A 15,519-nucleotide genomic window follows, 5' to 3' on the forward strand; every position below is an offset into this window, starting at 1 on the left:
TGGAGCACACTGGGTTTGTTTTTGACTTTGGTTTATTTAAAAAACAAAAAGCCAAAAAAAAAAAAAAGAAAGAAAACCAACTTTATATACAAAGTCAAACTGAAACCACGGATTAATGGAAAGAGGCAAGACTTGTGGGGAAGGGGAAAGGCCGGGCCAGAGCCAATACCACATTCTGAACACAGGGAGCCGGGGGACAGGTGCTGGTTTCTTCTGGCACACCTGGGGCAGCTGAACACAGTGTTGACTGGCAGACACAGCCCCACACCAAACGCTCGCTAGCACTGACACCGTTCCCGTGATGGCCAGGGAGCCCCCTCCCCAAAAACCTGCTCCTGGAAGCTGGCAGGATTTGTGCCATTCGTAAGGGTTCTTACCCCCAACCAGATTCCACGTCTGCTCCTTTAGTTTATTGGCATCAGACCTTATGACAGACTTGAAAAGCCTTTTCCTGCCCTGTCTTATTCTAAACTGGAAGAGGACAGGAGAAAGTCAGCACAAGACGAAAGGGCCCCAGGAGGAATCCCAAAGTAGAGGGCAAAATGACATTCGAGGGGTGCACAAGATGTTGGATTTAGTTGCGCGTGGAACCGGCTTCCTCACTCATCCGACCCACGTGGCACAGACAGACCCCCCCTGACGGCCTGAGCGCCCCTGCAGAGGCCGAGTGCCGCCAGGTCAGCCACCCCTGCCTCCAGCTCCCAGGTCCTGTTCTGGCTGCTTTCTGGGCTCTAACTTCAGCAGGCTCCATCGCTGACCTCATAGGGCTCCTGCACCAGGCCCCTCAGTTGCTTGGTGCTGGCTCCTCCTTCTCTACCCAGCTGTCAGCCTGTTTGAAACAGACACACGAGAATCAGGACTTGGAGGAGGAAGGGCTGAGATCCGAGATCCCATCCGAGAACTACTAACCACTTCCTCCTGGGAGGCTCCCGGTCGCAAGCTGCTGACTGATGGATTCCATAAGAAACTAGCAGATGGAGGCAAATGCCAGTGAAGCTGAGCCGGCTGTGCTGACCCACCTCACCACGCAACGGCCGGCTCTCCAGGAGGCTCACCTTTTCAAGCATCCTCTGTGTGTCGAGCTGCAAGGTGGTCAGGCGCCTTCGGAACTCCTGAAGCAGCCGCTGAAGCTGGTTCTTCTGTCGCTCGGCTGTCCGGGCCATCTCCTCAGCCTCGGCCAGCCGGGCCCGCAGATCCTGCATTTCCGTTGCCAGTGTCTTATTTGTCACTTCAGTGGCTGAGAAACGGTTATGGCTCTCCTCTGGTGGGGGCAGGCCGGAGAGACTGCTCAGCTAAGAGGGGAGCAGATGGCGGGCAGCCTGGAGTCTGGGGTGCAGGCCTCCCGCTTCATGTCCCCAAGCCACAGGCCACTCACCCAGCTTAAGCTCCAGTGTGTGAATCTTGTTCTCCAGGTAGAGCCGCCCGCTGTCCTGCTGCTCCGCACGCTGCAGCAGGTTCCCCACGTTGATGAGGCTGCCGTTGTGGGACACCAGGCCCTTGTGCTCCACTGGGGTCGTACCCGGCTTCCCACTCTTCCCGGAGGAGGTAGCAGGTCCAGGTTTCCTAGGAGGGCCAGGAGAAGACTCAGGGACGGGAAGTGGGAGAAAGCAGCCCACCCGCCCCCGTCCCCTGGAGGCCGCAGGGCCCAGTTCGCACCGAAGAGCAGGTCCTCAGGGAGTGCCCCGTCTGGGCCCTCCGGGCGGCTGTACTGAAGGCTCCGATACTGGCAGATGTTCTGGGACACCGCCCTGCTGACCAGCTGTTTGGCCTGCAGGAAACACACACCCACGATGCCCACAGAGAAGAAGGTGCAAGGCCCCTGTAATGGCGCACAAGAACCTAGAGCCACAGCATCCCAAGCCACACCTGCACACAACGACACTGGGGGAGGCATCTCAGGGAGGGCTGGGAGACGCTACCTGCTCTGCACTGAGCCGCAGCCCAAGGGTAAGCAGGATCCTCTCCAGGTCTCGCCGGTGCAAGTAGCCACACCAGTTGGCGTCAAAGTAGACGAAAGCAAGAAGACAGTCCACAGGGAGCACAGCAGAGGGTTCCAGCTCCTTGGGCTGCAAGAGAAACAAGGATGAACAGGATTTACAAATAGCTCTCTTAATGCTAAATCACCCAGGATGAAGCCCTTTCAAAATAAGGCAGCTTGGCTGACACATTCACACCCAGACACACCTTCCAGTTGGAGATCTGACCCTTGGCCTGTGAGCAAAGATCTCTCTCTGGGGCACTTCCGCCCCAAGGCCTGTCATCCAGCACCCATCCTGTGCTCCTAGATCAGACAGCTCACTCAGAACCACACTGATAGAGACACTGAAGGATTCTCCTGGATCCTATGAGTGTGCTATCCCACGAGCCAAGAGCCACCTTTGTCTTTGATCAATGAGAAGATGCCAGGTGTCTCGGACTTTCCTGGTGGTCCAGCAGATAAGCATCTACCTTGCAGCGTGGGGGACAAAGGTTCAATTGCTGGTTGGGGAACTAAGATCCTACATGCCATGGAGTAACTAGAGTGCCCACATGCCAAAACTAGAGAATCAGTGTGCCACAGCAAAAGATACCCGGTGTACCATGACTAAGACCCAATGAAGCCAAAATAAATAATTTTTTTTTTTAACTATCAATCTATTAAAAAAAAATGCCAGAGGCCATTTAGTAAAAGCATCCCTTTCCCAGGAGAGTCAGAGGCCTTGCCAGGCTTCCCGGTCACGGAGCCCCAAGAGCACACTGAAGGTCTCACCATGTCCTGAAGGGTCGAGAACTCCATCTCTGACTGGTTCGAAGCAACCGACCGGACCTCGGAATCCTCCAGCTTGGCTCCTGCTACAGAAAGCCTGAGGTGAGCCTAGAGCAAGGCCCACGTGGGTCCAGACTGGCTCCATCCAGAACGAGAGAGCAGTAAGCCACAGTGTCAAGAAGCCACCATCCGGCTGGCACCACACATACCAAATTCCTCCTCCCCGTCGTCTCTCAGGAGCAGCAGTTCTGGGTCCAAGGCCATCTCACACAGGTCCTCAGACGCCTCACCCCGGGGTTTCTCTTCGTCTTCTCCCCCAGAAGACGGGGGTTTGGGCAAAAGCCCATCTTCCTTCTAGGAGAAGCAGACCCAGATGATAAGGAGAAGAGCTGCCCCTGGAATTACGCACCATAACAACGGTTAACATTTTCACGTTGGCCGTCTTCAGGCAATGGTATAAAGGCTTACGTGCAGCGTCTCATTTAATGTACTTCATTACACAGGGGTCACAGAGCAGACCAGGGCGAGTTCCAGACACCTGGGGTGCTCCTTGGGAGTCAAGCCCAGTCCCATAAGCAATCTGCTTACTTGATTATATTTAGGCAAGAAGCAGACCCATGGACTTTAGAAACCGTTAAGAAAATGCAGTGCTGTAGTTAACCATAGGGTCATGAAAACACCTGTACCCATCAAAACACTGCTATGAACACAGATGTCCATGGTGCCCTGTCAACCACGCTTCCCTTCACGAAGCTCCAGGCCCTCCTCCCTTCTCCCAGGTGCTTCACCTCCGAGCTGTGTAGCCACACAGGAGAGTTACATGCCCTGTGCCCAAGTCACACCGGGGTCAGGAGGTGCGTGCAGTGAGTGTGGGGTAGTGAGCAGAGCTGAGGCACGCTCTGTGCTCCAGTTCTGGTGGGCCTTAGGACCTGCCGCCCCAGTGCCCGCACAAAGGGCAGCGATACTCACCGGCGGGGCGTCTGCCTCGGCAGCTGTGCCCTCACTCTGTACCTCATCCTTGGACTCCTTGGCCTCCTCCTTGACTGCTTCTTCTTCCTTGGCTGCCTCCTCCTTCTCAGGCTCAGGCGGGGCCACAACCTTTTCAGGAAGGCTCAGGAGCGTCTTATAAATCCTATAGCCAAAGTCCCTCTGCAGCATCTCCAGAAACAGCTCAGCCAACACCGTGGCCTGGTGGGGGAGGTGGCGGGAGGCCATGAGCCTCAGGACAGAGAGTGTTCCCATCACCCGCTACCGCCCCACAGCCGCCAGCTCCTACACCTGCCTCAAAAGAGATCCTTTCCTTTGGCCTCCGGTCCTCCACGATACTTTGCAGGGACAGGTTTACACAGCGGGAGCGCGCCATGACAGCAGGTTCCAGAGGGGGTGGGGGGGCCTCTGGGAGGTCAGTGTCCACTTCCTGCTGTGTGGTGACCTCTGGATTCTCGGCACTCTTAGAGGTGTCTGCTGCTTGCTCCGATCCATCAGCCGGCTGCTCTGTAGGCTCTGTTTCCTGTGGCAGATGTCAAGGGCTATGACCACCTGGGTCCCGGGGTTCAGGTACCTCCCTCCCTCATTGGTTCGTAAGCCTTGGCCTCACCACTGGCACCTCTGGGGGCGGGGGAGCTGCCTCTGCAGCTTTCTGCTGGCACAGGGCCTCCCACTCTTCCAAAGTGGGCATGATGGTCCAGATGTCTGGCAGGTACACCACCACAGTCTGGAGCCGCGGGGGTCCCGCCTGCAGGTACTGAAACTCAGCAAAGCGCCACCTGCTCACAGTGAAAGGAGAAATGAAGTGCTGACCCATGACTTTCACAAGTGAGTGCTTCAGCTGCCAGTCAACATTTAATGAACATGTACTGTGGGCCAAGCTCTAAAAGATACAGTCCAAGTCCTCAAGAAATGGTCCATGGGAAGAGACAGGTAACCCAACAGTTACTATCCGAGGTGCCGTGGCAGTAAGGAGCTCGGAATGTGGCTGGGGACCACATCTGAGGAGCCTTGGAGGGTCAGCTGGCTCTCAACACACTTACACATCCCTAGCCATGCTCGGGACTACAGCAACCACTGGCAGGGCTAGAGGGAGGGAGATGAGCTGGGATGAGGGAACTGACGGGAGCTGACAGGTCAGAAAGGCCCAGCAGAAGCCTGGCCTCCGCCTGGGTCTCACCCACTCAGTGGTGCCCACAGGCAAGCTCTGGCAGCCACTCACCACTTGGTGCAGGCACTCAAGTCGATGCCAGCCTGGGCCTGCGCGCAGCGTGTAGCAGTGCGGACAAGCACCTGTGGGTCGCCCTTGGGGTCGAGGCCATCCAGCGAAGGAGACCACTCACCACCAACCAGCACTGCCTCATCATCCTTCCAGCCCAGCAAAAACTGCAAAGAGAGACCAGGGATAAGACACGAAAAACCAATCATCTGGGCTTCCTACTGGGAAACAACCTGCACCACTGGGGAACAGAGTCCACCACACTGCACGTGGGGGGCAGCTCTCTACCCATGAACTTGAACCCCACGTAAATCTAGTAAGACCATCTCTGGGCCACACCCTGCTCCGGGCAGAACGACTAGTATCTCAACTCTGTTTCTTTGAGCTCATGAGCAGCATCTCAGCTGACAGGGACTGACCATCGTCAGTAAGTGTGTCTTGCCTCCTGGGCTCCAGCTCTTACTTTAATTTGCTTCAGAGGGTGTTCCGGGGTCTCCCGTGGCTCAGCCATGTCATCCACGAACAGCATGCAACAACGATACAATTCCTCCAGTCCCGGGGAGGAGAGCAGCAGTACCTGGTAGGGACGGCGTGAAGGAGACACTCGAGAGCTTTCTCAGCCCTCAACAAGGGGATCAAGTGGCAGGACCCCAGCCAACTCACCTTGGAACTGTAGGTGGGGTCGCTGTCTGTAGGGGGGTGCTCTGCACCAGCATCAGCAGCTGGCTCCTTCTCCGAAGATACCTGGATGCGGCTCGGATGATGGAGAGAGAAGGGCTGGCTCACAGGGAAGGCCGACAACCAGCTCAGATGCACGGCCAGAAAATCTGAGGGAACCAGGAGGGTGCGGTAACGGCGCTGGAGTTCTAAGAAATCAAAGACGGGGCTGTGGGAAGAAAGCAGGGAGTTCCAGATTGAACAATGATGAAGTGTTTTTTTTGTTCTGTTTTTTTTTTTTTTTTAACATGGAACCATAAAAAAGACTTGAAAGAAAAGGGAAGCAAATTCTTTTATAATCTGAGAAGAATTTTCTAAGGAAGACACCTCTGAAGAGAGAAAAATGGATTAGATTTGACCACTAAATGCTACAAGTCAATCTAGGGAAAGGAAAAAAGACATTTGCAATATATGACAGCAAAGAGTCTTTATCTTAAAGTTAATATAAAAGGAACTCACAAATCACTAAAAAAAAATCACATGTCTAAGAGAAAACTGGAAAAACTGACAGCAACAGATACTTAGAAAAAGGAATGAGACTGAAGAGCTCATGAAAATATCCTCAGTATCACTCATAATTAAAGAAATTCAAATCAGGGTATCACTTTTCACCTACTGGACTGACAAACATCATGAAGCTGGCTGACACGGTGTTGGCAAAGGCTGGGGGTGCAAGTACCTCACAATTCGTGTGAGAAGGTAAACTGACAGCCTCTGTGAGAAGCCTGGCCATACCTTCAAGGTTCACAGACCTTTAAGCCAGCTACTCCATTTCTAGGAACTGAGCCCAATAAAATACTTGCACCTGTCCACAGACATGTCTACAGAAGAACGTTTATTATTACAACAAGATTTAGAATAACTGCAGATTAAAAATGGAGACCTGGTTCAATAAATTCTGGTCCATCCACTTAGCCGTGTGGTTGCTAAAAAGAATGAGATCAGTCTAACAAACATTAATGTGCAATAAATTCCAAGATAAGTGAAAAAGCAAAGTGCCAAATAGTATGTACAACAGGCTTCCACTTGTGATTTTAAAAAAATACACAGCTGTGTGTGTGGCTAATCATCAGCAATCGGTGTCCTGACCACTCAAGATGCACCCTGCCGCAGTGGTGATGTGGGGACCAGGGTCTCCTGAGATTACCCTAGGGAGGCAGGTGGGTCAGCATGGAGAGTACAAGGTGTGGCCTGCTCCTGGGGTGGAAGCAGGGCAGCCCGCCCTCCCTGCCCGTCATGAGGAGGAGGTGCTAAGAGGCCGCCCTCACTTCTACTTGGAGCAAAGTGGATCTGCCCTGGGGGGCTTCTAACACAGCAGCTGGAGCCCTGCATCTCCCCTGCTAGCTGGCATCTGGGATCACTCATCTACTCAGATTCTACGCTTGAGAAGTAAGTTTGTATGGGGACCTGTGACCTCGTACATGCTGTCACACTCAAGAAATCATTCAGAGCTTCCCTGAGAAACCAGTCCCACCGTTCCCATGACCCATAGTTTCCACCTGATTTATAACTGGTATTGGGCACCTGGATTTTGATTGGGATGCCATAATTATAGGCTGACATAACAACTTCTGGTGATTAAATCATAAATCAGTGGTGCTATGCTGGCCTGAATTTGAGATTCTGAAATAAATTTGTCACATTACAAAACAAAAATGAAGTGAGCAAAAAGGTCATAAGAATACACATACACAATTACTACCAGACTATATCGTATTTACACAAGAAAAATGTTACCACCTGCAAGTCTCACCCCCCAGCCCAGCCTCCCCACTCACCTGTCCACAGTATAGGGAGTGAGATGGACTCGGTAAGGAGGCAGGTCATGCCTTGGTTTCTTAGCACCCCAAGGCTCTCCACCAGCTCGCTGTTTGCGTTTCTTGGAGTCGTAGTCATCGCTGGAGGTTGATTCATCACCAGAAGGAAGAAACCATACTGTTAAATACAGCTTCAGGACATGTTGGCCTAAAAAGAGCTGGAAACCATCTGAATCCTGAACTTTAAAGAAATGGATAAATAAGCCATACTAACAGCCATATAAGAGACTGTTATTAAAGATATTAAAGTATACATTTAAATGCTTTAAATAACACAGAAAACCATTCATGTTAAACAAAAAGTACAGTATGGAACACTGTATAGAAAACAGTGCCTCAAATGAGCAAAAACAGCTTTAAAAGACTGAGAGAAAATATTAATGGTGGACGCCTCTGACTGATAAAGCTAATAATTTTTTAATATTTTTACGAACATTGTAAGTTACAGCTAACATGTAAATTTTTGAAATGAGAAAATTAACTTTTTTTTTTTTTTTTTTAACAAGAGATACATATATGGTACCATGCTATGGGTTCTATCAAGTTTAATTGAGAGAGAGAGATCTGGTAACAAACCCTTGAAAAAAGTGAAGAGAAAGTGTTAGTTGCTCAGTCATGTCTGACTTTCTTGCAACCCCATGGACTGCAGCCCACCAGGCTCCTCTGTTCCATGGAATTTTCCAGACAAGAATACTGGAGTTGGTAGCCATTTGCTTCTCTGGAGGATCTTCACAACCCAGGAATCAAACCTGAGTCTCCCACACTGCAGAGGAATCAAACCTAGGTCTCCCACATTGCAGAGGAATCAAACCTGGGTCTCCCACACCAGAGCAATCAAACCTGGGTCTCCCACACTGCAGGCAGATTCTGTACCATCTGAGCCACCAGGGAAGCCCCACAAACCCTTAACCCTACACATTTAAGTCATAAAAATTCACTAATCATACAGCCATTAAAACAATTCTGAGGATTACTCTGCAATATGGAACACATGTTAAATAAGAATGTATTAAAAAAAATCTGAACTCAGATTAAAATTATAAAAACTGTGTGTGTGTGTGTGTGTGTGTGTGTGTGTATGTATATATATATATATATACATATACATATAAAGACTAGGAAAGAACAATGGGGAAAAAAGTGACAGGAAGTAATTTTGCTTTTCTAAAGGTCTTCAAATATAAGAATGGCTACCTTGGGGACAGGGGGATGGGGGGATAAGAATAGGAGACTAAGAGGTACAAACTACTATGTACAAAATAAATAAAATACAAAGGTGTAATACACAGCACAGGGATTATAGCCAACATTGTATAATAACTTTAAATGGAGTGTGATCTATAAAAGCACATAACTTTAAATGGAGTATAACTGCTATGTTGTACACCTGAAACTAATACAATATTGTAAACCAACTATACTTTAATTAAATAAAGTTTTTAAATGCTTACCTTTAAAGGGAAAGAGGGAATGATAATTTTTGTAGTACTTTAACTTTACATAATGTCATGCACTATGTTTTATAATAAATCACTTATTACGGTGCCACTACGGTACGCTGCGAGCAATGAGAACAGCGGAAAAGCAAAGCCTTCAGGCCATTATAAAACGCCAGACTGACGGGGGAGCCATGTCTCTCAGGGGAAATGAAATCGACTGTCAATTCTTCATGCTGAGGTAATGCTGAGCTAATTCTATTTTTTTTACCAGGTCTCTGCTCTTTTCCTTTAGACCTGCCTGGGTTGTTTCCCTAGTCATGACACCCGATTGACTAACTCGATTATATTTAATGCAGAATTTTTCTTTTCTCACATTTCTGCCTGGGTAATTTCCTTATTCATCAGTATCTCCCTCCAAAAGCTGCCTTCTAATCTTGCCCTTGTGGGATATCAGTGCTTCTGTGTCTCTAACAGAAGAACTGCTCCAAAGTCATTTTGATAACTCTCTTCAGCTCACCCGTGATTGAAGTGAACTCTTCAGTAAAGGCTGTCAACCTCAAGTTGAAGTGCATGTTCCACTGAATCCTGTAATCTTTATTGTCAATGTCAGGAAGAGACTATAAAGCACGAACAGTGGAAGCCATCTGGGTAACTTCAGCAGGACACTGAGATGGTCTACCCGGCTGAGTATCCTTGTCTAAACCCCTCAGTAGTTCAGCATTAGCAATCCAAAGGAGACACTGGTTTCTGCCTCCCAAAACCTGAAGTTCAAAAGAAAGCCTGGTTTCCAGTCAAACACTAAGATGGCTGACTCAGTTATAAACGGTTGTTCCCCCAGAGGGTGACCTCATTGCTACTGCCCCCTCCCCGGCTCTGCAAATCCCTTCTACAGACTCATGGTAGTATCTCACTCCCAAAAGTCATGTCTTCTATCTCTAGAGACCGTGACACTGAACCATTATGGCCAAAGTAACAGAACACAGAACTTGCACAGGGCTTGGTGTGTCCTGGACAATCAAATGCTACTGGCTTTACAGGAAGGCTGAATTTGAACCTAAAGCAAAAAGTCAATAGCAGCCATTGATTTCTACCCAGGCTACATTATCCCTGAGGGCACCTGCTGTCCTCAGTCTGTAACAAAGTCTTTAATAAACTCACAGAACGGGAGAGTTGGAGAGTCCTTGGAAACTGAAGACCAAGAAGATGCAGAGGACAAGAGGTACGGGTGTATGTGAATTATACACCAGTAACTTGAATGAAACTGTTTTAAGCAGTGGAGATGCTGTGGAAAAAAATCCTACACAATCAGAGCTGCCCACTCCAGAGTTCCCAATGACCTACCCCGAGGCAGCACACAGCAGCTTCAGCAGACTAGCTCCATCACTTTGCTTAAAGCTTTTTCTCTGAGGAACTCCATGCCCCCTTTACATGTCTGCAGTAGACTGCGTGCTTAGCCCTTACTTACAAGTAATAATCACTGGCTTCTGGGAGAGGAAGCGGTTTCCTTCTGAGAACAGTCCTCATTTCAGAAGAGAACTAGAACATGAGAACCCTTTCTGGAGTGATGGACATATTCTGTATCTTAAAAGGGGTGAGAGTCACATGGGATTTTTCATTTGTCAAAACTGCCCATCTAAGATCTGTGCACATCAACCTACATAAATTTTACCTTAAAAAAAAACAAAAAACAAAAACAAAGTATAAGGCAGATGAAAAAGAATGGCAGATATTGATACTTGTTGAAGCTGAGTGATGGGTATATGAGGGTATTTACTATGCTTATATTTGAAAATTTCCATAATAAAAAGTTAAAAAGAAGACTGACAGAAATAACTTGAATGTGTCTTCAACAAACTAGTCTAGAGCATAACTCCTAGGGATAGAAACTAAAACTTTTAGGTAGGGTATGGCAGGATCAGAACATGTGAGCCAGAGAGAACAGGAAGCATGCTCCTGGCAGTCCCCAACGCTCACAGATGACACACGATGGCCCAGAATGCCCCAAAGGCCCAAAGCCACCATGCCTGCTCCACACAAGGCCACGTCTACATGTCCACAGCACAGGATTTCTGGACAGAGTGCAACATACATAGTCTATCACATCGCTGACTTCTGTGGTGTATAGGAAGAAACATGTTTTATACTAAGAATTAAATCATGCACTGCAGGAAACTAAAAAAAAAAACCATCAAAAAAACAGAAACAGACTCACAGATATAGAGAACATACTGGTGGTCACCAGAGCAGAGGGGGTTGTGGGGGGAACGGGCAAAACAGGTGAAAGTGAAAGTCACTCAGCCATGTCCGACTCTTCGCGACCCCACGGACTATACATAAACAGTCCATGGAATTCTCCAGGCCAGAATACTGGAGTGAGCCTTTCCCTTTTCCAGGGGATTTTCCCAACCCAGGGATCCAACCTAGGGATCGAACCCAGGTCTCCCTCATTGCAGGCGAATTCTTTACCAACTGAGCCACCAGGGAAGCCCAAGAATACTGGAGTGGGTAGTCTATCCCTTCCCCAGCAGATCTTCCCAACCCAGGAATCAAACCAGGATCTCCTACATTGCAGGCAGACTCTACCAAAAGAGCTATCAGGGAAGCCCTAATACAAGTGAAGGAGGATTAAAAAGTACAAACTTCCAATTATAAAATAAGTAAGTCATAGAGATGTAATATACAGCACAGACAATATAATCAATACTTTAATAACTCTGTAGAGTGACAGATAGTAACCAACTATTGTGGTAATCATCTCATAATACATAAAATTTCCAATCTACTGGTATTATATTGTAAATTATGCTTCAGTTAAAAAAACACACTGCAAAAAATTTTTTGGACACTACTATTTTCTTCAGTTTTGATTCCTGGTATCCCAATCTTAGAGACTAGAAATAAAAGACAAAATTATATATTAAAAACAAATTCAGTGTGATATTTTGAAAGATGATTATGCCAAATCCCTACTTGTTGAACCAGCTTATAAAGTTCCAATATTTCTCAATGTGTCAGCCTATCTTAGGGTAAAGGGACTAGGATCTAGCTGCACGAAGAGAATGCTGGTGTTAAGAAGTGGTCAAAAAAAGGGGGGATGGGGCACATTCTCTGAGAGGCAAAGAAATGAAGCACCTTTCCTGCTTGATCATCATCTTACCTTCGGCCCTGATCCAATCGTCCATGAGGGCCCCGAGCAGGAAACCTGTTCAGGTGGCTCAGATGAAGTGTGTGGGATGTTTGGAAGAGACTCAGAGCTGCAGAAAGGAAATGGATAGTGACTCAAAACACCTAAATATTTGCCCAACTTTCCTGTCCCCTATTCTAGTCTCCACTTTTACTCTGAGAGCAACAACCTAATTCTTACAAGTCCATTCAACCAGAGTACTCCATAAAGCCACACCCCCAATATCCATGTCGCTGGTACTCACGCTTCTGAGGAAAGAGTGGGGGAATCCGGTGAGGCTGAAAGATCAGCTGGGGCTGAGCTCCCAGAATCCCTTGCTTCTGGCCCAGGGCTGCCACATGTAGAAGGGGAGGTGCTGGGGACTTCAGTAGGGGCTGCAGAACAGTAACCAGGAAACTCAGGGCATCCCATGGCTGAAGTGCTCACTACCTTGGAAAAATGTGGCCCTACCCCCTTGACCAAAGAAAGGTTCCTGTCCATCTTTCTGGGCACCAGGGTGTCCCTCCTACCCCTTTCCAATGCACATGCTGAGGAGAGATGAATACCTGGTTGGAGAGCGTCTGCACCTTGACAGCATTCCAGGGCACTGCCTGACCTGGGTTGTATGCAGCCTTCACCAGCACCTTCTCACCCAGCTGGGGCAGCCGGCCCTTCACCACACTGCCAGCACACAAGCCAGGAGACCCAGTCAGGAGAGAGACCCTGGCCAAGCCACCTTGACTGTCCCTATGAGGCCCTTCCCATCAAGATTTCTCACACCTTGCATAACAGCAAAGCAATGTCTTTAGAAGGCCCCACCAGCACAGTGACAGACCCGAATCCCGTTAAGCATTTCCAGAAGGGGAACGGCCTCAGCCTACCTTAGCTGAAAAAAGACTTCTTCATCCACCACCCCAAAGTAGTCGTGCAAGCTGGTAACAATGCCAGTGAAGACCCGCTGTTTCTCTCCACCCTATATGAGAAGAGTGAAGTTTAAAGGTAAGAGGAAGCATCTATCCATGCTCTGCCATTAGCATCTCATCTTTCTCCACCCCCAGATCAAAGTACTGCACGGAGCTTCCTGTAGAAGGAAGCACATGTGTCTAGTGGACATAATCTACCGAAGGTGGGAGAAGTCATGCTGATTCTTGGGCCATAAGCTTCTTCTAGGATTCCCAGTTCTTCCTTAACTCCAAAAAGCACCCTAGAGATTTCCCTAGAATCAAAACCAAAGACTCCCCAGTCAGAGAGGTCTAGTTACCTCTGGACTGGTTGACGATAGGAGTGTCAAGAAGGATGAACAATGTCATGTAAGAATGAAAGCATCGGACAACCATGCATGCTGAGGTCCTCCCAAGTGCTGAAACTCACTAGACGGAATGCCCAACTTACCTGAAGGTGCCTGGCATTTTGGGACAGGTCTGTGGCCACAGGAGGAGTGAGCAAACCAGGAGGAGGGCCCAGAAGGGATGTCGAAGCTGCGCCTGTTGGAAGAGAAGCAATCCAGGAATTGCACCTACCGTGGTAAGCACTAAAGTCAGCTAGAGAAGACAGGAAACCCAAAGGGTAAAGTGGATCCGTACAAGTCCCAACAGGGTTTTGCTGACAACCACTGTGGTCATCGACTAGCTTCCTAAGAAACATCAGCAGCAAACTGCACTCCACCAGGAAAACCCCTGGTGGATTTAAAGACTAACGTCTGTTAAAGACTAACTTCAAACCACATACTTCCCAATGTGGGGCCAGGTAGAGATAAAGGTGATCACCTGAGAAGTTGCGTCCCCCTGGAAGCGGGTTGATCCGCTGGCGCTTAAACTGTGACATTGGGAATGCTGTCCTCTTTCAGAGTCTTGGGAAAAAACCTTCAATCAGAAAAGAAATAAATTAACAATTCACAGGGAAGATTTTCCACCTACCCCCCAAAAAGGAACTAAGGATCTGAAGGAAAGTGGGGAAATGTATACTGAGAATGAACAGGGAAGACAGATGAAGAGAACAGGAAATGGACCAGGAAACAGAGAAATTACAATGCTTCAGTTTCCCTCACAATAACCTAGTGATGGGTAATACTGTTATACTCTTTCAAACAAAAGGAAACCGAAGCTCGGAGGGACTGAGACTTGCCCGAGGCACAGAACCAGGTACGTAAAAAACTAGGACTCACACCCAGGTCTCCCGACAACTCAGCGCTCCTCTCACTATGCCACGCCACCCTCAGATGGTTGGGGAGAGTGAAGGGTTGGAAAGAGCCCTGGTGACATTCATTCATTCAAATACATCCGCCAAAAAGCTCCACGCAAGGCCCGGAAAAATGGAGGAGGCTGGTGCCGGAGAGGAGATGGTGTAGGCCCTCTCCCCGGAAGCCCGGCCCGTTGTTCCCCGGACGGGCTGGTGAGAAGACAGCTCCGCGGCCAGGCGAACGCAAATCCGGCTGCGCGCCCGCCCTCCTGCTCCCCCGCTCCCCGTGCCTCGGCTCCCGTCTCAGCAGCCACCAGAGCCGGATCTCCCGGGCCGGGCCGCGGCCAGGCCGCCGTGGGAGGACGAAGGCGCGCGGTTTCTCCTCCTCCCGCCCGCCCCCAGGGCCGAGGCCGTTGCCAGGGAGACGAGACTTGCAGTCCGGAGAGGGGCTCGGCCCCTTCCGCGCCCAGTGCATCTTCGCGGCTTGGCTCTCGCAGCCCCTCGGCCGGGGGAGGGGCAAGGAGGCAGAGGGGCGGCGGAAGGCCCCCCCAACCCACCTGCGGGCCAGGGCCGCGACACCGGGGGGACAAAGACACCCGGAACCACCAGAGCCGCTGCTGCCGCCGCCACCGGAAGCGCCTCTCCGGAAGCACGACCACTGGTCGGAAGCTGCCACTCTCCCGGATATAGTCCCTCCCTCCTCTCCACCGACCTCTCCCTTCCCCCACACCGGCCTGCCATCCCGCTCCAACTGCTGAGCGGAAGTGCGCCTTCCCCGATCGGATATGCGTTAGGAAGCCGCGCGTCGGTGGTGTCCGCGCTTACGTGTCCCATGAGAAAAGCAGACTTCAGAGAACTGGTTCCTGGTCCAAAGACAGATGGAGCTGGACCCTCAAACATAAAGCAGCACCTATGCTTCATTCTGGCGGACCCCCAAGCCGGCAGCAGCAAGAGAACCAGCTGACTGGAGGAGGAGGATGCATGATCAGTGCCCGTTTCTATAGAGACATCCTTGTGTCTGACTCAACCAATGACCCCATCTCTAGCCCTACCCTGTGTTGAGGGCAGCCCCCACTTGTACCTCCCATCTTCTGGGTGCCTGCAGGAGACTAAACTTTACCCCCTTCTCAGTTAACAGAGCTTGGAACCTAAAAGGTGTGAAATGGAATAGTTCCTCCCATATTGGTGTCCTGACTATGGTGACTATGTCCTCCTCCCATAGAAAATATTTTCCTCCATTTCCTCCCTCAGAA

At 49.6% G+C, this 15,519-nt stretch overlaps 1 protein-coding gene across 1 annotated transcript; it reads right to left on the reverse strand.

The window, feature by feature from the left end:
* Positions 1 to 14: 14 nt before the first annotated feature.
* On the reverse strand, positions 15 to 14,978 carry CCAR2 (cell cycle and apoptosis regulator 2). The gene is given in 22 exon segments (XM_070375572.1): positions 15 to 829; positions 1,056 to 1,261; positions 1,376 to 1,534; positions 1,537 to 1,563; positions 1,657 to 1,768; positions 1,920 to 2,066; positions 2,750 to 2,829; positions 2,956 to 3,100; positions 3,716 to 3,934; positions 4,029 to 4,256; positions 4,344 to 4,512; positions 4,956 to 5,119; positions 5,416 to 5,529; positions 5,616 to 5,838; positions 7,448 to 7,567; positions 12,083 to 12,179; positions 12,354 to 12,483; positions 12,655 to 12,769; positions 12,970 to 13,061; positions 13,481 to 13,572; positions 13,855 to 13,950; positions 14,824 to 14,978. Coding segments are annotated over 21 exon segments (2,742 nt in total). The 5' UTR covers positions 13,913 to 13,950; positions 14,824 to 14,978; the 3' UTR covers positions 15 to 784.
* Between the last annotated feature and the right edge of the window lie 541 nt (positions 14,979 to 15,519).

Source organism: Bos mutus, chromosome 8 (genome assembly GCF_027580195.1).
Source record: "Bos mutus isolate GX-2022 chromosome 8, NWIPB_WYAK_1.1, whole genome shotgun sequence".
NCBI lineage: Eukaryota > Metazoa > Chordata > Mammalia > Artiodactyla > Bovidae > Bos > Bos mutus.